This window comes from Staurois parvus, unplaced genomic scaffold (assembly GCF_062004578.1).
Source record: "Staurois parvus isolate SC_StPar_1 unplaced genomic scaffold, SC_StPar_1.0 ptg001805l, whole genome shotgun sequence".
Classification (NCBI taxonomy): Eukaryota; Metazoa; Chordata; class Amphibia; order Anura; family Ranidae; genus Staurois; species Staurois parvus.
Window position 1 is genome coordinate 2,913,402 of NW_028319601.1, and position 24,503 is coordinate 2,937,904.

At 45.6% G+C, this 24,503-nt stretch overlaps 1 protein-coding gene across 3 annotated transcripts in view; it reads right to left on the reverse strand.

Annotated features, from left to right (window-relative positions):
* The window catches only part of SNX22 (sorting nexin 22), a 37,845-nt gene extending 14,823 nt beyond the window's left edge, over nucleotides 1-23,022 (reverse strand). For 2 of the 3 annotated variants that reach the window (XM_089663964.1, XM_089663962.1), the window contains exons 1-2: nucleotides 22,812-23,022; nucleotides 122-205 (exon numbers count right to left, since the gene is read on the reverse strand). In XM_089663964.1, the coding sequence (XP_089520090.1) occupies nucleotides 122-205; nucleotides 22,812-22,874 (147 nt within the window). In that variant the 5' untranslated portion in view covers nucleotides 22,875-23,022. The remainder of the gene's footprint in view (nucleotides 1-121; nucleotides 206-22,811) is intronic. The other variant, XM_089663963.1, reaches the window with a different exon arrangement.
* Nucleotides 23,023-24,503: the final 1,481 nt, after the last annotated feature.

Sequence of the window (24,503 nt, forward strand, 5' to 3'; positions counted from 1 at the left end):
GTTTCAAAGGTTCCCCTGGGGTCACTGGTGTCTGTAGAGCACCATCCAAAATACATGGTGGACATGCACAATTTTTCTAGTGCCTGTGCTATCTATCCATAACTAAAAAATGGTCAGTTACCAGTTTATGGAGTGCATGGAATTCACTGTAACGTCGATCCAAAGAATGTCTGCGGCCATTGCATAAAACATCGATTTTGAAGACCTGTCAAAGAATTACAGCAAAAGTAAGAAATGGACAGTATTGTGTTTGGTGCTCATAATTCAACATATATGAGTGAGCTGGCCACAGACCTGCAGGCAGCAGATGCTCTTGTGAAGACCACAGGCTGAATAGGACATGTCAAACCCATCCAAGTCACATTCCACGGGCACCATTCTAGATTTCCATATAACATCAAGTCACTCATTCTGGGTAGTAAAGAGCAAAGGTTCTGTACTGAGCCAGATGGCTCAATGCAGACAAGCATTTCTACATCATGTGTATGTTGTGCTTTATCATATTAAAAGGGATTTGTGGCCTTTAATGCTGAAGGATCACTTGCAGTGCTGACTGCTAGAGCTGAAAACTTTGGCTGTATACTGACCTTGATTCCAGAATTGATCTTGGTTACCAAACAATTATTTACAAAATGCAGTGCCTAAAGTTAATCAAGCCAAAGTTCTGTCAACACTTGTGTATCACAAAGTCAGAAGTGCAACCCTAGCTTAGCATAATTTGCTTTTTCCAGACTGTGCAAAAACACTAGGCACTAGCTTCATCAAATATGACAATGTTATGAAACACACAGTATCGCTAGGATGTGACAAGGTAGCTAAGTGTCTCATTTAGTAAACATACCCACTAGGTGACTGCTTCTGACATCTGATCTCTGCTTTAGGTCACCTCATGTGACAGATGTTAAAAAGAGTTTTCTCAATTACTGGCTGTGAGCTAAATGGGCCCCACACCCAATTCCTGCATAACAACACATACAGGATTTTCTTAAAGTAAAAGTCCACCTTCTGTAAAATAAAATAATAAATACACGTGATTTTGAAGGTAAAAAATGTGCATGCATTATTTTGTTACACTGCAGCATGTAAAAATCATTGCACCCGCAGGCAGTGGATCACGGGTGCAATGTCAGGCTCCTGCAGACTCTCAGTAAGATGTTTGCCCATACTTCCCATATGGGAAGACAGTTACTGAATTGCAGGAAGAACCCTCACAGTTCACAGAGAACTACAAGCCATCTGCCATGGTAGCAGATGGGAATTTTAGTTAATTCATTCACAAAGCTGAGTGAAAGAATGACGTAGTTGTGTGGGAGAGCCCCGCACAGTTTTTAAAAGTGGAGCAGAGAGAGCATACCCTTCCAACGCCCCCCCCCCCTCGCTGACGCAGCAGAGGATTGGTGGGGGGGGAGTAGTAGGAGACTGGAGCATAGTAACATGTTATACTGTATGCTACACCCTATATTTAGGTGTAACCAGGGGCGTCCCTAGGGTTGGTGTCACCCAGAGCCGGAACGCTTGGTGACACCCCCTCCAATGATCCCCGCAGGATGGATCGGATCTGCGGATTGAGCAAAATGGATCGGAGTCCGATCCATTGTCCTCCCCAATCCGCAGATCCGATCCATCCTGCGGGGATCGTCGGCTTGCAACCTATACGGGGTTAACTGATCACTCCACAAGCTCCACGAAAAGGTAAGTTTTAAAGGAAGCCGACGATCCCCGCAAGATGGATCGGATCTGTGGATTGGGGAGCATAATGTATCAGACTCCGATCCATTATGCTCAAACCGCAGATCTGATCCATCTGATCCTCATCCTTGCTTTAAGACTTACCTTTTAGTGGAGCTGGATCGGTGTCACCTCATGTAATAGGTGTCACCCGGTGCGGCATGCACCTCCTGCACCTGCCAAGGGACACACCTGGGTGTAACATATAACATGTTACAGGAGGTGAATCTGTCCTCTGTGGGACTGGATAGGATTCTGTATATCAGGGTGCTCAACCTTTTGAAGACCAAGGAACCACTTAAGTAATTTGGTAACCGGTCGCAGGCCACTATAAAATGAAGTGGTTAGGAATTAAATTTTTTTTTTTCATTTTCAGTAGCATAATGAACATTTTCCTCCTACAGCCGTTAAATGCCAGAGGGAGGGAGAAGAGGAGAAGCCAGCTTTCAGCCGTTGCAGAATGAAAATGGAGAGGATCAGTTCTTGTATATGATGCCCTTGCCGCCCCTTGGGTCTAATGCAGGCCATAGATGGGTCGAAAAACGGCAGATTTTTCTTTTAAAAAACGAAAAATCGGTCGTTCAAGCGGCCGACGTTACCATCAATGGTAAAAAAAATCAGCCGATTTTCATCCCGTCTACAGCTGGCAAAAAGTGTCCCTGCAGAGAGCTCTGCTATTTCTTTGACAGTTCTCTGACAGTTCCTTGACATTTATAGAGGTTGCAACAATGTATCTATTTGTTTCCATTTAGGATACAGATGTTTTTATTCGGAAACAAATAGATACAATGTTGCAACCGCTGTAAATGTCAAGGAACTGTCAGAGAACTGTCAAAGAAATAGCAGAGCTCTCTGCAGGGATACTTTTTGCTGGACTGGAATTCCTCTTATTTTCATCCTACTTCTTCTTCTTCATCATCCTCATCCTCTTCTTCATCTTCTTCTTCTTCACCCTCATCCTCTTCTTCTTCTTCTTCTTCATCCTCATCCTCGTCTTCTTCTTCATCCTCATCCTCGTCTTCTTCTGCTTCTTCTTCATCCTCGTCTTCTTCTGCTTCCTCTTCATTCTCATCTTCTTCTTCTTCATCCTCTTCTTCTTCTTCTTCATCCTCATCCTCTTCTTCTTCTTCTTCATTCTCATCCTCTTCTTCTTCATCCTCATCCTCTTCTTCTTCATCCTCATCCTCTTCTTTTTCTTCTTCTTCCTCATCCTCTTCTTCATCCTCATCCTCTTCTTCTTCTTCATCCTCTTCTTCATCTTCATCCTCTTCTTCTTCTTCATCCTCTTCTTCATCTTCATCCTCATCCTCTTCTTCTCCTTCTTCATCCTCATCCTCTTCTTCTTCCTCATCCTCATCCTCTTCTTCTTCCTCTTCTTCATCCTCATCCTCTTCTTCTTCTTCATCCTCATCTTATTCATCCTCTTCTTCTTCTTCATCCTCTTCTTCTTCATCCTCTTCTTCATCCTCATCCTCTTCTTCTCCTTCTTCTTCTTCATCATCCTCATCCGCATCCTCTTCTTCTTCTTCTTCGTCCTCATCCTCTTCTTCATCCTCTTCTTCTTCCTCTTCTTCATCCTCTTCCTCTTTTTCTTCTTTTTGTCTTCCTCTTGCAGGTCACTGCTCATGCGCAGATTTTTTATCGGTAAAAAATCGGCCGATTTGCCCACTAATTGCTGCGAAAATCGGCCGATCGGCAAAATCGGCCGATTTTTTTCCAACTTTACCAAAAAAAAAAAACGGCCAAAATAGCGAAAAACGGCCGAACAAATAGCCCACTAACGATCCGAAAATCGGCCGAAAAATCGGCCGATTTTCGACCCATCTATGGCCTGCATAAGTGTAAAACAGAATGTGACAGGGAGCATGGGTCAAGTTCGCCATTGTGACCCCTGATGCTACACCAGTGGTTGGGGTGTGTGGTAAAAACACATCTCAACTATGGGGTTTTACCGCCCCACAAATCACAAATGTAAACAATCCCTTACTGCCCTGAGCCCTCTATAAGGCTGCTTTCATACTGATGCACTGTGGTTTACCTGCACCAGAGGTGCAGCGCAGTGCATCTGCAGGTTAGCTGCACTTTGACTTCTATTATATCTTGCAGTTATGGTGCACATTCTGAAGGTGCATCAAAACTCCTACATTCAGTTTGAAGTGGTGGCCACATCAGAGGGCTCCAAGGGCCATATACTGCCCGTGAGCATTCCTTTTTTTTTAATTTAACTAGATGAATTTGTGTCTTTTTTCAGCCTGACCAGGGGCAGACTGACCATTCGGGCCTTCGGCATTGCCTGAGGGCCAGGGGTCAGTAGGGGGCCCAGTGAGAGGCTCAATGGGCACAATTCACTAAGCGGTATGTTACTACATCCGAGTATGCGGTAGGATACCGCATAGCAGTTTTAAAAAAAAAAGGTTGAATTCACCAAAAAACGCTACTAAAATACCATGCAAGTCATGCGGTATTTTATTAGTGAAAACCATGTGTTAATGTTTCAGCTGTCAGCGGGGCTCCCCACTGACAGCTGAACGTAAAAGAAAGAATTGCCAGCAATTAAAAAAATAACGTAGAAAACGGCATGGGGTCCCCCCTCCATCCATACCAAGCCCTTTGGGTCTGGTATGGATTTTGAGGGGAACCCCCATGCCAAATTTTTTTTAAAAATGATGTAGAGGTCCCCCCAAAATCCATACCAGACCCTTATCCGAGCATGCAGCTTGGCAGGTCAGGAAACCATACCAGGTCACAAGCCCTCAACATGGGGGGGGGGGGTTTGGAGCGGAGGTGGCTCCCCCTCCAAAGCACCTTGTCCCTATGTTGATGGGGACAAGGGCCTCTTCCCCACAACCCTGGCCTGTGGTTGTGGGGGGCTTATCGGAATCTGGAAGCCCCCTTTAGCAAGGGGGCCCCCAGATCCCATCCCCCCATGTGAATGAGTATGCGGTACTCATTAACACAAAAAAAGTGTAGTGTGAAAAAAGACAGGAGACAGTCTTTGACAAGTCCTTTATTAAAAGAAGAAAAATGAAAGAACGTCACCCGAAGTAGATCCAATGTCAATCATGATGCCCACCGCCGCTGCTAACCGAAGAAAAAAAAATAAAAAAGCTCCCTGCCAATGCTGGCTCCTGGCCATCTGACTGCTCCGCTGGCTTGGCAGTTGTTTAAAATGCAAGGGGCGGGGTCACCCAGGGACATCAGGTGGGTGACCCTGCCCCCTGTGGCATCATCAACTGGGGCATGCTGGGTCAATGATGTCACAAGGAGCTGGGGCCACACGCATGATGTCACTAGGTGGCTCCACCCCTTACATATTTAAGAACTGTCCAGCCAGTGGAGCAGTCAGACGCACGGGAGCCTGCATCAGGAGGGGAGCCATTTTTTTCTTTTATCAGGTAGCGGTGGCGGGCATCGTGATTGACACGCTTTTATTTTTCTCCTTTTAATAAAGGACTTGTCAAGACTCCTGTCTTTTTTCACACTACACTTTTTTTTGTGAATGGGTAGCTGCACCATGTACCCCATACTCATTCACATGGGGGGGGTGGGATCTGGGGGCCCCCTTGCTAAAGGGAGCTTCCAAATTCTGATAAACCCCCTTCCCGCAGACCCCCACAATCACAGGCCAGGGTTGTGCGGTAGAGGCCCTTGTCCCCATCAACATGGGGACAAGGTGCTTTTGGGGGGGACCCCCCAAAGCACCCCGCATTTTGAGAGCATGTGGCCGGGTGTGGTTCAGGAGGGGGGGGCGCTCACTTGTCCCCCCCTTTCCTGACCTGCCAGACTGCATGCTTGGATAAGGGTCTGGTACGGATCCTGGGGGGGGGGGGGGGCCCACGCCATTTTTTTTTATTTTGGCATGGGGTTCCCCTCAAAACCCATACCAGACCCGAAGGGCTTGGTATTAATGGAGGGGGAACCCCACGACATTGTTTTATTATTTTTAATGCCCCCTCTATGCAGCTGAACTGCAATATGTAGGTGGGGTGTTGTGTGGGTGTGGCTTTGGCTTTAGTGTAGGCGGAGACACAGGGGGCTCCATTATCTCTTATTGCCTGGGGGCCCTATGAGTTGTCAGTCCGCCCCTGAGCCTAACTAACTATGTAACAATGTAAAATCCAACCAGATTTTTTTTATTAAATACATAATGTCTATTTACAAACAAGATTTGACAAATGAGGAGCAGCAAAGTATCAGAGAGCTTTCATAGAGTCTGTATTAAACTAGCTGGACAGGAGGACATTGTTTTGCTTTTCTACAGTATATGTAATTACAATTCCCACAAATGCTGCTACTTGGTGATTGTGGCAAACGTCCAGACCAAACCATGGGTCTGATTTAATAACAAGGTACAAACTAGCATGATGTGCAGCAACCAATCACACAGCTTTCACTGGTCTTACTACTGTAAATTGCTAGTAGCCATTTTCGGATTAATCATTACAACACTTCATTATACACATTGTTCTGCCGCGGCAATGGGATCACAGCTCTACAGGGATGATTTATGAAGAGTGGAGGTATTGCCTGTAACTCCCAAAAAGCTATTCTCTAACCTTGCATGAAAATGAGACATGGCTTTTGTTGCTGGCAACAAAGGTACTTTTTAGTTCCAACAAATTAGCTCCTTTGTCTGTGACTAAAACCAATACTCTGATGCTGAGTTAGCCAGAGATCTCTATATTTGCTGACTACCCAATGTTTTTTTGGCAGACACAAAGACCCTCTTCAGTTAAAGATTACAAAGAGGTGTCCACATGATATACTTGCGTAAACTGTGCCTAAGACACTTGTGATCCAAAATTCCCACATTGATGGCATCGTATTGGCTCAGCTATTAGATTATCCAAAATTATGGACTGTCCTCTAAAAAAAAAAGTCATCTATACATAAAATGTTCATAATTATTGCCACAAAATTAATTTGCAGAGCTGTTTTCTCCCAGATGAATTACCTTGTTACCTGCCTATAGTAAAATCTATTATACACAATGTACTGTTCATGCGCATTGTTAGTGATGGGAAGCATCACTGTCATATTTTGTGGTTCTGTTACACATGTATTTGGAGAATGCACACTCTTGCTTGTTTCATTATCAGGTTCTGCCTCCTTGGCTGTGATTTGCTCATCCTCTTTACTTGCTGCCAATCTAACAACAAGATTTTGTAAAGCAGACATGTACCCTACTGATTCATGTGACGTGTGAAATTTAAAGTGATGTTAAATTAAAAGTTTTCACATTTCTGATGATTATAAAATCTCTTACAATGGATGCTACAGTAAAAAAAAGTTGTTTCCTGACAAATTAGCTGGTGCTTTTAGCAAAAGCACTGTATCCTAAGCATCAGCAGGACAGCCAGGGAACTGACATTTTAAGGATTTAAACTTGTAGATCGCTCTTCAGAGAACATTTGACAGGTGGTGATGAGGCATTGCATCACCTTCTCACTGCCTGCTTTAACCCTCTGATCCCCTCACTGGCATGCCACAGCTGAGTGGATTGTACAGTACACAGTTGCAGGGCAATTGCAGAGTGGCCCATTCACTTGCTATAGGGGGTATCATTTTGGCTGTGTAGCCTAGGTCTATTAAGCATGCATTGCCCAAATCATATGATTTCTTGCCAGGATCTAGTGCAGCATTTTCCAGCCTTGTTATTACTGAAATAACTTCCCAGTTTCAGGGAACCCCTGCTAGCAATAACTACTGTATATCTACAGTTAATACGTGTGGTGTTCAGTGGGAAGCATGGTCCTTACATTGGTGGTCAATGGAAAGAATGTACCTAACATTTATGGTTAGTAAGAAAAATCCCCTCCCTATTTCTGATAGCTAAAAAGATCACGGTGACAATGGTTACTTCTTTGAGAGTCAGAAAGTATTCATTGTTCAAGGAACCCCAAGCAACCTCTAGAGTGGAGGTTGGTAACATGTCGTTTGAGATCTACCCTTTGATTGCGGGCAGGTGACGGGTAGATCGTCCCTTCCTTGCCGACCCCCGGACTGCTCCTCCCATATATACAGAGCAGCTCAGGGAAGAAAGAACTTTAAGCTGCACTACTGACACACAGAAGGAAGGGGAACCTGGACAGGAGGGGTGGCAAGGCTGGCATTTACTGGAACCAATCTCTCATAGTTCCAGTAAATTCTGGCCCCCCATCCCCTCCTGTCCAGATTCCCCTTTCACTTGCTGCCTGGGCCCTCCTGTGTGCTTTCCTGATACCCCCCCACCCCCTCCACACGTCCTCATAGTGCTTCCAGCTTCTGTTCCTCTCCCTCCCACCAGGCCACTGTCATTTACCGGCCACTTTTTCTGAATGAACACAATAAGTGATCAGTACCAATGTTTAAACTGTGTTTACTATGCTTCAGTTTGTGAATGAGTAAAGAGACTGCAGAGCTCACCAGATCATTCATTCTGTGCAGCTGAGGCTGCAACGATGGCGATAGAGGACGCATTCCTCAGTCTCCTTTCTCTGTCTCAAAAGGGAGACACCAGGGGTTTGTTTAGACCCCTGATATTTCACCAAAGCCCCCCAACAGGGCTGTAAAAAAAATTGTACAAAACCTGTAAAAAATAATTGAGAGCATCCATTGCCCTACTAACATTGTCCACTGCTCTACTAACACCATCCTCTGCTCTGCTGACACCATTCTCTACCCTACTGACACCGTCCACTGCTCTACAGACTTTCACTGTCCTCTGCCCTACTGTCACCAACCTCTGCCCTGCTGACAGTTCACTGACAACATTCACTGCTCTACTGACACCATCAACTGCCCTACCGACACTGTCCACTGCCCTAATGACAATGTCCACACACTGTCCACTGCATAACTGGTCCTGTCCACTGCACTACTGACTGACACTGTCCACTTTTAAGGTGTGCTAAGTTTATATTTTTTGCAGTGACATTTCTTTCATTATATTTTTCTTGTCTACCCCTGCTCTAGAGGAACCCTAGGATTTCAAAGAATCCTGGTTGAAAAGGACTGGTCTAGAGGGATCCCTAGCACCTTCCTTGTTCTCAACCCTGGTCTGGAGACATTTACACTCTAAAACTATAGTTGCGCAGGGTCTGTTTGCTTCCAGCAGTATGTGGTCTGTTTCCCTTGTGGACTACATGAGTACAGCACAGAAATCCTGGTGTATGGCTTCTGGCAGTGACAACATCAAGTCAAACCGGTCTGTGAAGCAGATCTCTTCACTGTTCTCACTTCAAGTCTGCAGTTACAATGCAAAAGTACATAAGTTGTATGTAAACAGAGCAAATACATAACTTAAAGCAGGGCAAGTTCCGCTTTAAGGATTGTTCCCCGTGTCCCCGTGAGGGATTGGCACCCTTGGGAAGCAGAAGTTGTCCTCCCCCTCATAGTATTCTGGGACACGTGACAGGTCCAAGAAGACTAGGAAACCATTCACAATGCGCAGTGCTACTCGCGCATGCGCAGTGGACTCCTGAACACCCAACTGTGAAGCCGCAAGCTGTCACAGCTGGGTGCCAGCGCCAGGGAGAGAGGATGGTGTGGACACACCACTGGATCATAGGACAGGTAAACTACAGTTTTTTTAGCTGTTGACTTTTATTTATTTTTAATGTGAGAAAGGAGCTTTGCTTTAATATCTAAATGCACCTATGCCTGAATGTAACTTTATTTTTTAACCAAAACTATTTTTACCCCATTATATGGTGATAATTAATGTGTGTGACATCGTCATACTGGAATCATCATTGAACAAGCTAGTTAAATGATCACATATTTTGTTTTCTTTTTTGTGAAATGCAGGGTATCTTCATAATAAAGTACAAGTATAATAGAGGAAATAAGTGAATCACAACTGAAATAAATGTCATTAATGTATGCTATGTTATGTACACAAGGGGAGTTTCTCTTTCAAACCAGCAGGCTGAACGAAAAAGACTAAGGGGTTGCTGTACTAACTAAGTGATGCTAGGGTGGCAATTTTCCCCACTGAGCTATTGTGTTCTGAGAAGGGGATTGGCCCTCCTGGGCCAGAACACACTAATCAGTGCTCACAGCCATTGGCTTCAAGTGCTGACCGGATGCATGATTTCCAGCATGTCCATTTGATAAAAGCCAATCATCAGACTGGCTTCCATTGCACAGGCTGCTGTACATACGGACCGAACGTCATCCGGTTTCTGTTGAACGACTGTTATTTGTCCCATGTGTACCAGCCTTTACCCCTGGTTCACATATATGCGGTCGTGCAGGCCACGTTTTGCATGGGCACAAGCCGCACCATCCGCACATATGTGAACCTGGCCTAAGTGTAGCTCCCTATACCAGCCAATCAGGAATTAGCTTTCATCTGCATTAGAGATCTGACTGGTTGCTGACAATTCTACTTTTGTCATTTTCATAAATTTGTTGTTGTGAGTTTATCTGCATCTCATTTCCTCTCATAATATATATATATCTATATATATCTATATATATATACCCGAAGGCTATCCCCGCTTCAGTCTATCCTGAATTCTGCGGCCAGACTCATCCACCTTACCAACCGCTCTGTATCCGCCACCCCCCTCTGCCAATTATTCCACTGGCTTCCGATTGCCCAACGCATAAAATTCTAAATATTAACATTTACGTACAAAGCTGTTCTTCATAATACTGACCCAAACTACATCAATGACCTGATATCCATCTACCACCCAAAACGCACTCTCCGCTCCTCACAAGACCTCCTTCTCTGCAGTTCCCTGGTCTCCTCCTCCCATGCCCATCTCCAGGACTTCTCCAGGGCTTCCCCCATGCTCTGGAAATCACTACCCCAATTCATCAGACTGTCACCTTCCCTCCTTACCTTCGGGCGCACCTTGAAAACCAATCTCTTCAGAGAACCCTACCCTGCCCTCATCTAATTTGCTGATCTCCTCCGCTCTTCCCACCACTCCATCTCCCACAGCTATTTCCTCCTGTACCACTCTCCCCTCCCTCTCTAAAGAGCAGGGCCCTCGAACCCCTCGTGTATTGTATTGTATTGTATTGTTACTGTACTGTCTCGTGTACTATCTCCCATTATAATGTACAGCGCTGAGCAAACCGTTGGCGCTATATAAATACTGTATAATAATAATATATATCTATATATATCTCAGAGAACTTGCGTGCTTTTCAGCATCTGAGCATCCAAAGATACCTATGGTATGTTCACGACATATGTTTACAGCAACAGTCTATATATTATGTAATAGTAATTTGCTGCCAAGAGGTATGTTGCAATTAAATAGTTTAAGTGTATCTGAGGATCAAAAAAGTTTCAGACAAAGCTATTCCAGGTGAAGGCACTTTACTGGTCCATGTCTGATCTGAGTCACCGGAATTTATCTGGCACATCAGTGCTTTCCCATCTGTCTCTGTTACTGTGTTCAAGCACATGGAAGTATATCCGCTGACATCAAACAATCAGATAACTGGTGTGCTTTCAGCATCAAAAGAATGTATCACCACCAGCCTCAGGGAAAGAAAAAAGCAAGTTAGACTGATTTATATGATGAGTGCTCCCTATGTTACTATTGAAATGCTCTACTTACCGCTTACTGTTCCTTTGCCTGCCCCTGCTGTTCCTTTGCCCAATATTAACACACCTCCACTATGACTACCACTTGCCCTCCAGAGGATTTGCCCCCCTTCCTGATCAGGCCAATTTCTGCGATACAGCGCTGCATTACTTTAACTGACAATTGTGCGGTCATGCAACGCTGCACCCAAATGAAAAAATTTATGTCCTCTTTTCCCCACAAATGGAGCTTTCTTTCAGTGGTATTTGATCACCTCTTTGTTTTTTATTTTTTGCACTATAAACAAAAAAAGACGACAATTTTGAAAAAAAAAACTATATTTTTTGGCTTTTGAATATAAAACATATCAAAATCAAATTTCGTCATCAATTTAGGCCAAAATGTATTCTGCTACATTTCTTTGCTGCAAAAATCCCAATACAAGTAAATTAATTGGTTTATGTGAAAGTTATAGCATCTACAAATGGCTGTTATATACTGGAATTTTTTTTTATAGTAATAATTGCGGTGATCAGTGACTTATAGCGGGACTGCGGCGGGCATTATGACACTGGGGGGGGGGCATGGGGTTGACTAACTGCCACTGATATCCCAAGTGACACTAATATAGTGGGGGGCTAACCTCTGGGGCGATCAAAGGGTTAACTGTGTGCTGTTTCACTATGTGTGCTGTGTGTGTTTTACTATGTAAGCATGCTGCTTTTTATTGCTCTGCTATGCAGAGAAATACAAAGCAGCATGCTGGTGCCAACAGGGGACAGATCTGTGTTGTTTACATACAGACCTCTCCCGTCAGTGTTCCTCAGCAATCGCCGGGTGCCACCAATGGCGGAGCGGGTGCACCCCATACCCGGAAATGCAAAATCATGTATATATATATATATGTGTGATTTTGCGCTGCCCTGCTGCCCTGTAGCAGTAGTTCTGCTATAGGGCGGTCGGGAAGCAGTTAAAGCTCTCTCCCTGACATAGAGCATGATTCCAGTTTTTTCAAAGAGTTTTAAAAGAAGTTTTGTCATCGCTCATCCTAGTCATGACAAAGAAGGACTGTTTGGCCCCTGAATTGCACTGGCCACCTTTCATCTTACATTTGTCTCAGTTTTACCAGCAATAAATGATTTCTGACTCTTAAGATAACCATTTGGCAATCTTTTTGTCGATTCCCTCTTGCAGCCTAATGAAACAACACTTTTTTTGTTATACCTACTGGTATCTAATAACCCTTCTAAGTAGTCATCCCTGGGGAAGTGGGGAGGGGATTGGCTGGAATTTCTTGACTGATCACTGCCATTCCCTAGAGACAAAGCCATCTCTGCAGGTTTTTTTCACATAGTTTAAACATGATTGCCTAGAAGAGTGAATGGACCCTAAGCAGTAGCTGAACAATAGCCATAGCAGCCCAGGTGGCTGGTAAGGGGCATGGGGGTGGAGGGGTGGGTATACCCCCTGTGACATTTAGGAAGAGCAGGCTTTCAGAATTGTTCTTACTAGTCCCAGATTGCAGTTGCAGTCAGTGCAGTAAGGAGAAATTGTTTAGTCAACTTAAAGTGGTTGTAAAGGCAGAAGGTTTCTGTAAGCAGTTTCCCCAGTAACCCCTTCTCTCTGTGTCCATAGCTGTCTTACGAGCGCGCCGGGTGTCCCCACAGCAAACAGGTTGCTGTTGGGGCACTCTGAGGGGGGGGGAGGAGCCAGGATTGCCAGTATGGGAACCATTGAAAGGAGGATCAAAATCATTGCACATAGCACGTAAGTATAACATGTTTGTTATGTTAATATAAAAAACCATTACAATTACTTTAATCTGGCCATACATGGATTAAAATTTGTCTGGTTCAGATAGGGACCAGGCAAATTTTGATCCAAGTATGGCTCTTCCCGCTTGTCAGAAGTTCTAATTATCGACTTCTGTTGAATGGGAATGTTGGAAAACTTATGGCAATCAGTGGAGGAGTCCTGCTGTCAGATTACAATTTCCCAGTCGGGAGGATTCCTCCATTCACCTTGCTTGTATGGATATGGTAATTTGTCCTTTTTTTTCACTCAGCCAACAGAAGAAATGTATCTATGGCCAGCCTTAGAAGTATAGATTTATTACCCGCTGAGCTTCTGGTCATCCTTGCCTGCACTGAAATTAACCCTGTATTGCTAAACACTGGATACAGCGTTCAGCCCCATCCAGTCACGGCGTAGTTCAGCCTGTCATAGACTTTGACAGACCGCAGGCAGTTGTGCTGGCCTCCTGAGCGTACTAAAATGCTGGGATTGGATGAACAGAGACTAATGCAGGCCATAGACGGTTCGAAAATCAACCAATTTTCCATCCGAAAGAATAATTGGCCGATTTGCGTACTGTTAGTGGGGTAATGGCATCGGACGATTTTTGAGGTTCCTCCTCATTTCGTTTATTGGTCATGCTGGAAAATTCGTGAAAAACAACCGATTTTCGAAATCATGACAACATCATATTACAGAACGAACGATGTTTCGTTTTTCAGACAAAAAATTGGTCCATAAACGAACTGTCTATGGCCTACATGAGTGTCTGGTGTGCATGGGGCCTAAGGAAGCGTAGTATTTGGCTTCATTAGCCCCAGTTCACACTGATGTGATTTCAGATGTTAATTAGATCGCACTGAAACAAATTGCAAGGGAAATAACATTGGTTCCTATGGAGCTTGTTCACATCAATGCAGTGCAGACTTTGGGAAAGGGCTTTGTGCTTCTTTGGTGTGATGCATTGCGATTCTCTGGTCCATAGACTTTAATGGAAATGCTTTCAAATCGTTTATCTGCCCTATTGTCTCAGAATTCCAGCAGGTTTTCTTCCCCCAGCACAGAAATAGCAGCTGTATCCAATCACGTCAAAATTGCATCAAGTCGCACTGCAACTGCAGTTGAAAATCACACTGAAAATCGGATTCAAATGGCACTGCATCAGTGTGAACCTAGCCTTACAGGGGCACCAAGAGCCTACACAGCCTATTCCATGAAGTGTTAGCAAGAGTACCAAGGATCACTTCTCATACAAATCCTCATAAAACAACTCAGCCAACTCATTCAAGCATGATCAGCGAAACCAGGCCGAGCGCTTCCAACCCTAAAAGTGATCACAATTGCTCAAACATATTTTCCCAGTGATAACTAATTGTTCTCTATGAAAAAAAGGGAACAAAGCTTTCTCTGCATGTGTGAATTAGAAAGATGATCACAGCAGGTCCTGGAGGCTGGCGCGTCATTCACTGAAATGTCTCACTTCCCATTATTATCTCTGAGACATCTGACCATCTCTGTTACATAGTTAGCTAAGCTGACAAAAACACACATGTCCATGAAGTTCCACCACAAAAAAATGAATACGAAAATAGGAAAGAAAAAGACCTTACAGCCGCAGAACTCTTGTCCCTAGCTGGACAGCCTGAAGCTCCTAATTATCACTGATATCTGCATTATGTTTTACAAAGAAAAGCTTTGTGATTCATTTATTTAGGCAACTGAAATCAACTAAACAACTTGGGCTCATTTAAGAAGAAAACACAGTACAATGATAATATGTAAAAATCAATGGCTGTTGTTCATATCAGAGATGGATTTAGACCTTAGGTGGCCCAGGGTACTTCAGGTTTAGTATTTACAAAAGCTCTCTTTATTCTAACCTTGACATCTGAAAAATCTGCAATAACCTCCTAAAATTGTATCATCTGTAGATCCAGTAGTCACAGAGCATGACATTTTTCATGGATCATTGTGCTTCGCAGATAATTCCTTATCCGTGCTGATTTGATGAATGATCTGTCTACTGAACTAGTGACAATCATGCTCAAATATATTCTAACTCTTGGCCATACACTGTTAGAATATTGTTTGTAAATAGCCATATTTTGAAACATTAATTCGATCATCTAATGGTTGATGGGAACAATTCGAGTCATTATTGATCGCAGTAATGAGAAAAAAAATCAAAAGGGAAGAATGGAAATTTGTTTTCATTTATTACCTCAACAAAGTTCTAAACATGAATTCAATTCAGGAAAAAATATACATAATACAATGTGTATGAGCTAGGTGAAGTTGTATCCACAAGTAGAACTTACATTGCCTGTCATGAACATTTGTTTGTTTTACACATGGCAGCCTTTTCTCAACCTTGTTACCCCAGAGGAGCCCTTTAAATAATTTTCACCCATAGTGAACCCCTAGTAGGATTAGCCTATTGCTTTAAAAAAGTCCTGGATTCTTTCTTGGATACACAGAATATAACTGGATACTAACATTTATAGGTAAAGTTGATCCAGGGAATATATGATTGCCTCTTGTGGGATCGGTAAGGATTTTTTTCCCCTGCAGGAGTAAATTGGATCATGCTTTGCTGGTTTTTTTGCCTTCCTCTGGATCAACTGTGAGTAGAGGATTAGAACTTTTTTTTTTTTTTATGGTTGAACTGGATGGACTTTTGTCTTTTTTCAGCCAAGCTAACTATGTAACTATGATCAATGGGAAAATGCCCCTTACATTTGTGATGGTAAGTGGGAAGAATGTCCCTCTTACAGGAGAGGCCAGAATGACACCTTTGCAGTCATGTTATTGGCTCTGCCAAGTGGTGATGGATCTAAAAATATACAGACATCATCAGATAGGAGGTCAGTTAGCCATAGACCAAGGAACCCCTAGCCACCACTGGAGGAACGGCTGGTATATGGTGTATGTGGTAGAGTCATGAACATACATCCCCCTCCATGCATCATTACCATTTAAACCATTGGCAAAGCAGCCAAAAGTAAATTGGAAGGGCTTTCTAGCTACATTTGTTATGCGACTGATGGTATTATTGCATGCTCTGATGAACAACTTTTCATAATTGCCATACAAACATTCACACAAAATTGTACCCATATATGGCCAGATTAATGTATGCCATACATGGTTCGAATTAGGAGCGATTTTTCGTCCAAAAATCGGAAACGTTCACTCGGTAATCCGATGGTGCCATCATTGATTTCTAAAATCGGCCGACCAAGTCATAAAGTTCACCCCATATAACATGCAAAACTTCTGTTCCTTCCAGGTCATGGCTCATATTTTCTTTTCAGAAAAACAATCATACAATTTGACCATCATCGAGTCGAAAATCAGTCGGTTTTCATGAATTTTCCAACATGCCCGATCACTGAAAAGGGGAGGAACCACAAAAATCGGCCAGTGCCAATGACCCACTAACAGAGCGAAAATCGGCTGATTATTCTTAGGTCCGATTTTCGGATGAAAAATCGTTCGATTTTCGACCCATGTATGGCCAGCTTTACATTTAACAAATCCTTCATCATGGAGTGAAACCTCCTGCTGAGATGGATGAGACGTAAACCGAGCTTGCCAAAGGCTGCAAACTGGGCAGTTTCTTCTATAAATGACAGTCACACATTAGAAAAATGCATGGCACAATATAATTATTTTTATCGGTAAAAAGATCGACCGATTTGCCGATCACTGCCGCGAAAATCGGCCGATCGGCAAAATTGGCCAATTTTTTTCCAACTTTACCAATAAAAAAAATGTGCCAAAATCCCTAAACACAGCCGACCTATTAACCCACTAACGATCCGAAAATCAACCGATTTTTTTTTCAGCCAAAAAATCGGCTGATTTTCGACCCGTCTATGACCTGCATTAGGCTGAGTGATGTGACACTTTTTTTGCCATGTTTTTTGGTGCGTTTGTTGTGTGACGGCATAGGGCAGCCCATTCATTTGAACGGGCTGCCCTATGTGCAGCAATTGTGCCAAACTAACTCATGTACCTCTTTTTTTGCACTAAGCCAAGTGCATTTTGTGTTCCGCGGTTTGCTGCATTTTATGCGGGTTTTGTCCTGTAACAAATGCATGACAAAATGAGGGACTGCTACCCATGTTTGGGATGCCAATAAAAAAATAATGGCGATGCAAGCACGACACCAGCGTTTCTGCCTGCTTTCCTTGAATATGTAGGTGTGAATACACCCTAAGACCCCTTTCAGACAGGGCCGACCCGTCAGCACATCCACCTGCTTAGCAGGAGATCTCTCCACTGATCCCCACTGAGCAGGCAGATGACAGGTCTATGTTCGCTCCGCAGCTGCAGGGAAGACACAGCCTGCTGACTTCTATGGGGCAGTTGGATGGAAACAGACCGCTTGTTCATTTCCGCCTGACTGTCATCCGATCCTCCGGACAGAACCCCATCCATCTGTTCTGGTGTACAGGATCAGAGTGGATGCCTGCGGGTGACACCCGCTGATCCATAGAGGTCTATGGATGGTCCGATCGTGTCTGCCTGAAAAACTGACAGGCGGACCTGATCGGACCGCCAGTGTGAAAGCGGCAGAGAGGGTATAAGCTTCATTGTAATTCTCTCTTAAGCCATTACATTTGTTTAAAATGAGATCGGAGTAAAAACTGTTAGGCCTGCTTCACACTGGTGTGATTTCAGATGTGACATCAGTGGCACAGAATGGCATGACAATGGAAATCACATTACTTTCAAAGGTGCCCATTCTCATCAATGCAGCACTGCACAGCTAGGTTTTTGAAAAGGTACATGTGCCAACCTCATCTTGAGATATCGTCCAAATAGTCCACTCTGATCCTCCTAAAACCGCCTGCTTTGTAGATCCCTCTTCACCTCCTCCCATGGTCGCCTTTAGGACTTCTTTAGAACCTCTCCCATCCTCTGGAGTGCCCTACCCCATGTCCAGTTAGCTCCTACCCTGTCTGGCTTTAGGTGATCCTTGAAAACTCATTCATTCAGGGAAGCTTATCCCTCCTCCACCTAAAAAAATGAACTTTGGCCTCCTCTATCAGATCATCCCCTATAGCTATTACGTTTTGTGGCCCCTCCCTTTAGACTGTAAGCTCCATGAGCAGGGCCCTCCTATTCCTTCTGTATTTACTTTCTTGTACTGTCCCGTTTATAAATGGCTGTGTAAAGTGGTGGCGCTATATAAATCCTGTGTAATAATCATAGTAATGTGCGACTTTGTTTCACTTATAGCACCTTAATGACTCCATAAACGTCAATGGAAATACACCAACAATGTGTGTAAATTGTGTATGTGCATTTGTAGTGCATTTTAGGAGAGTTCTGTGTATAAAATCCAGTCTCCTCCAACAAAACAAATGTGTCAACAATGCACTGAAAGTTGGATCAGGTTCCAGCTGCACTAAGATGATTGCACCCCAAATATTCCTTCCCAAAATACATTTATATAAAAGAGACTCATTTTTATGTACTAAGCATTTGTGTACAGAGGGGGCCAACGGCAACTGCAACTGTAGCCCTTATAAATCCAGCACTGGTTCACCTAAAGCCAGCTAGAGGAACCCCTCAGATAAGTGACGACTGTTGTACCAGAGGACAATGAGCCTGGAGAAGGTACTGGATCTTCCTTCAGACTGCTCTGTGCCTGGCTCTGCAGGTCTGTATGTCTGCGCCTGGCTCCGCAGGTGTGAATGTCTGCGCCTGGCTCCGCGGGTCTGTATGTCTGCGCCTGGCTCCGCGGGTCTGTATGTCTGCGCCTGGCTCCGCGGGTCTGTATGTCTGCGCCTCGCTCCGCAGGTGTGTATGTCTGCGCCTGGCTCTATTCTGCATATTTTCCTCTGAGAACTCCCGACATCTTCTACTACAGAGTACACGGCACACACTATACAGAGTACACGGCACACACACTATACAGAGTACACGGCACACACTATACAGAGTACACGGCACACACTACAGAGTACACGGCGCACACTACAGAGTACACGGCGCACACTATACAGAGTACACGGCACACACTACAGAGTACACGGCGCACTATACAGAGTACACGGCACACACTATACAGAGTACACGGCGCACACTATACAGAGTACACGGCACACACTATACAGAGTACACGGCACACACTATACAGAGTACACGGCACACTATACAGAGTACACGGCACACTATACAGAGTACACGGCACACACACTATACAGAGTACACGGCACACTATACAGAGTACACGGCACACACACTATACAAAGTACACGGCACACAATATACAGAGTACACGGCACACACTATACAGAGTACACGGCACACACTATACAGAGTACACGGCACACAATATACAGAGTACACGGCACACACTATACAGAGTACACGGCACACTATACAGAGTACACGGCACACAATATACAGAGTACACGGCGCACACTATACAGAGTACACGGCACACACTATACAGAGTACACGGCACACTATACAGAGTACACGGCGCACACTATACAGAGTACACGGCACACACTATACAGAGTACACGGCACACACACTATACAGAGTACACGGCACACACTACAGAGTACACGGCACACACTATACAGAGTACACGGCGCACACTATACAGAGTACACGGCGCACACTATACAGAGTACACGGCACACACTATACAGAGTACACGGCACACACTATACAGAGTACACGGCACACACTATACAGAGTACACGGCGCACACTATACAGAGTACACGGCGCACACTACAGAGTACACGGCGCACACTATACAGAGTACACGGCGCACACTATACAGAGTACACGGCGCACTATACAGAGTACACGGCGCACACTATACAGAGTACACGGCGCACACTATACAGAGTACACGGCGCACTATACAGAGTACACGGCACACTATACAGAGTACACGGCACACTATACAGAGTACACGGCACACTATACAGAGTACACGGCACACACTATACAGAGTACACGGCACACACTATACAGAGTACACGGCTCACTATACAGAGTACACGGCACACTATACAGAGTACACGGCGCACACTATACAGAGTACACGGCGCACACTATACAGAGTACACGGCACACACTATACAGAGTACACGGCGCACTATACAGAGTACACGGCACACTATACAGAGTACACGGCGCACACTATACAGAGTACACGGCGCACACTATACAGAGTACACGGCGCACACTATACAGAGTACACGGCACACTATACAGAGTACACGGCACACTATACAGAGTACACGGCACACTATACAGAGTACACGGCGCACACTATACAGAGTACACGGCACACACTATACAGAGTACACGGCGCACTATACAGAGTACACAGCACACTATACAGAGTACACGGCACACACTATACAGAGTACACGGCACACACTATACAGAGTACACGGCACACTATACAGAGTACACGGCACACTATACAGAGTACACGGCACACACTATACAGAGTACACGGCACACACTATACAGAGTACACGGCACACACTATACAGAGTACACGGCACACTATACAGAGTACACGGCACACTATACAGAGTACACGGCGCACACTATACAGAGTACACGGCACACACACTATACAGAGTACACGGCACACTATACAGAGTACACGGCACACTATACAGAGTACACGGCGCACACTATACAGAGTACACGGCACACTATACAGAGTACACGGCACACACTATACAGAGTACACGGCACACTATACAGAGTACACGGCGCACACTATACAGAGTACACGGCACACTATACAGAGTACACGGCGCACTATACAGAGTACACGGCACACACTATACAGACTACACGGCGCACACTATACAGACTACACGGCGCACACTATACAGAGTACACGGCGCACTATACAGAGTACACGGCGCACTATACAGAGTACACGGCGCACACTATACAGAGTACACGGCGCACACTATACAGAGTACACGGCACACTATACAGAGTACACGGCGCACTATACAGAGTACACGGCGCACACTATACAGAGTACACGGCGCACACTATACAGAGTACATGGCACACTATACAGAGTACACGGCGCACACTATACAGAGTACACGGCACACTATACAGAGTACACGGCGCACACTATACAGAGTACACGGCGCACTATACAGAGTACACGGCGCACACTATACAGAGTACACGGCGCACTATACAGAGTACACGGCGCACACTATACAGAGTACACGGCGCACACTATACAGAGTACACTGCACACTATACAGAGTACACTGCACACTATACAGAGTACACTGCACACTATACAGACTACACGGCACACACTATACAGAGTACACGGCACACACTATACAGAGTACACGGCACACTATACAGAGTACACGGCGCACTATACAGAGTACACGGCGCACACTATACAGAGTACACGGCGCACACTATACAGAGTACACGGCGCACTATACAGAGTACACGGCGCACTATACAGAGTACACGGCGCACACTATACAGAGTACACGGCGCACACTATACAGAGTACACGGCACACTATACAGAGTACACGGCGCACACTATACAGAGTACACGGCGCACACTATACAGAGTACACGGCGCACACTATACAGAGTACACGGCGCACTATACAGAGTACACGGCACACTATACAGAGTACACGGCGCACACTATACAGAGTACACGGCGCACTATACAGAGTACACGGCGCACACTATACAGAGTACACGGCGCACTATACAGAGTACACGGCTCACTATACAGAGTACACGGCACACACTATACAGAGTACACTGCACACTATACAGAGTACACGGCACACTATACAGAGTACACGGCACACTATACAGACTACACGGCACACACTATACAGAGTACACGGCACACTATACAGAGTACACGGCACACACTATACAGAGTACACGGCACACACTATACAGAGTACACGGCGCACTATACAGAGTACACGGCGCACACTATACAGAGTACACGGCACACTATACAGAGTACACGGCGCACTATACAGAGTACACGGCGCACTATACAGAGTACACGGCGCACACTATACAGAGTACACGGCGCACTATACAGAGTACACGGCGCACACTATACAGAGTACACGGCGCACTATACAGAGTACACGGCGCACACTATACAGAGTACACGGCACACTATACAGACTACACGGCACACACTATACAGAGTACACGGCACACTATACAGAGTACACGGCACACTATACAGAGTACACGGCACACTATACAGACTACACGGCACACACTATACAGAGTACACGGCACACTATACAGACTACACGGCACACACTATACAGAGTACACGGCGCACTATACAGAGTACACGGCGCACACTATACAGAGTACACGGCGCACACTATACAGAGTACACGGCGCACACTATACAGAGTACATGGCACACACTATACAGAGTACACGGCGCACACTATACAGAGTACACGGCGCACACTATACAGAGTACACGGCGCACACTATACAGAGTACACGGCACACACTATACAGAGTACACGGCGCACACTATACAGAGTACACGGCACACTATACAGAGTACACGGCACACACTATACAGAGTACACTGCACACAGCCCCGGTCATGGAGGGGACCCCCTGAGCCCCGTATTAGCTGTTCTCTACCCCGGGGTCCCTATGAGGTGAATGCCCCCCCCCCCTCCTCCTCCTGTGAGGGGATGACATACCGTCCGGGTCTTGTCCGCCTTCATCACCTGGTGTCCTATGGAGGGGATGGACACCTCTAACATGGTGCTGGGTGAGAGAAGAGGACCCCGGTGTGCTCAGCCCCGCTGGAAGCTTCCTCCTCTCCGACTATAGAGGTCCCAAGTCCCCCGGTCCGTCCATGTCCCTCTCTGTGTGTGCGATGTACATCGGGAGGACAGCGAGTGCCCGGCTCCCCGCCCCCTCTCCGGATCATCCCCGCCCTCCTCCTCCCCTCACCATCACCTCAGGCAGAGTGCAGAGCCCGGCGGTCATAGACCGTGTGCGGCTCATATCCTAGTGCTGTGTGAGGGGAGAGCTGGGTGTCCTGTGATGATATACAATGCTCTAATCATTAAAGGAACACTTAGAGAACACATCAGATGTCAATGGGGAGCAATCTCCTGCTGGATATCTATACTGATATGGACGGGGTAATGTGATAGGAACGTAGGATGCCCCATTGATGGAAATGAAAGTCATCCACCTACAGAGGACTGAATTCAAAGACACCCCGAAAATCAAAGTGAAAAAATGATGCAGCAGGATAGTCTATTCCGCTGAAATCTCATTGCAGCAACTCAGAATGGTCCTCAGTAGTTTGTATGGCCCCCACGCTTGTATGCATGCCTGACAACCTCAGGGGAGGCTCCTAATGAGATGACAGATGGTGTCCTGGGGGATTTCCTCCCAGATCTGGACCAGGGCATCACAGAGCTCCTGGACAGTCTGAGGTACAACCTGGTGGTGTCAGATGGACCGAAACATGATATCACAGAGCAGGGGCAGACTGACAACTCATGGGCCCCCCGGGCAATAGGGGATCATGGGGCCCCTGTGTCCTTGCCCAAACTCAAAAAAGCATATGAAAAAGGTACGAGGGGCATCTCATGGGGCCCCCTACTGACCCCGGGCCCTCGGGCAGTGCCCGAGTTTCCAAATAGTCAGTCTGCCCTGTCCCAGAGGTGTTCTATTGGATTTAGGTCAGGCAAGAGTGGGAGCCATTCAATGGTATCAATTCCTTCATCCTCCAGGAACTGCCTGCATACTCTCACCACATGAGGCCAGGCATTGTTGTGCACCAGGAGGAACCCAGGACCCACTGCACCTGCATAGGATCTGACAATGGGTCCAAGGATTTCATCCCGATACCTAATGGCAGTCAGGGTGCCATTGTATAGCCTGTAGAGGTCTGTGCGTCCCTCCATGGATATGTCTCCCCAGACCATCACTGACCCACCACCAAATCAGTCATGCTGAATGATCTTACAGGCATCATAACGTTCTTCATGGCTTCTCCAGACCCTTTCACGTCTGTCACATGTGCTCAGGGTCAACCCGCTCTCATCTATGAAAAGCACAGGGCGCCAGTGGCAGACCTGCGAATTCTGGTGTTCAATGGCAAATGCCAATCGAGCTCTATGGTGGTGCCAGGCAGTGTGCACAGGAGCCACTAGAGGATGTCGGCCCTCAAGCCATCCTCATGAAGCCTGTTTCTAAATTGGTCAGAGACATTCACACCAGTGACCTGCTGGAGGTCATTTTGTAGGGCTCTGTCAGTGCTCATCCTGGCCCTCCTTGCACAAAGGAAATGATACCGGTCCTCCTGATGGGTTAAGGACCTTTTATGGCCCTGTCCAGCTCTCCTAGAGTAACTGCCTGTCTCCTGGAATCTA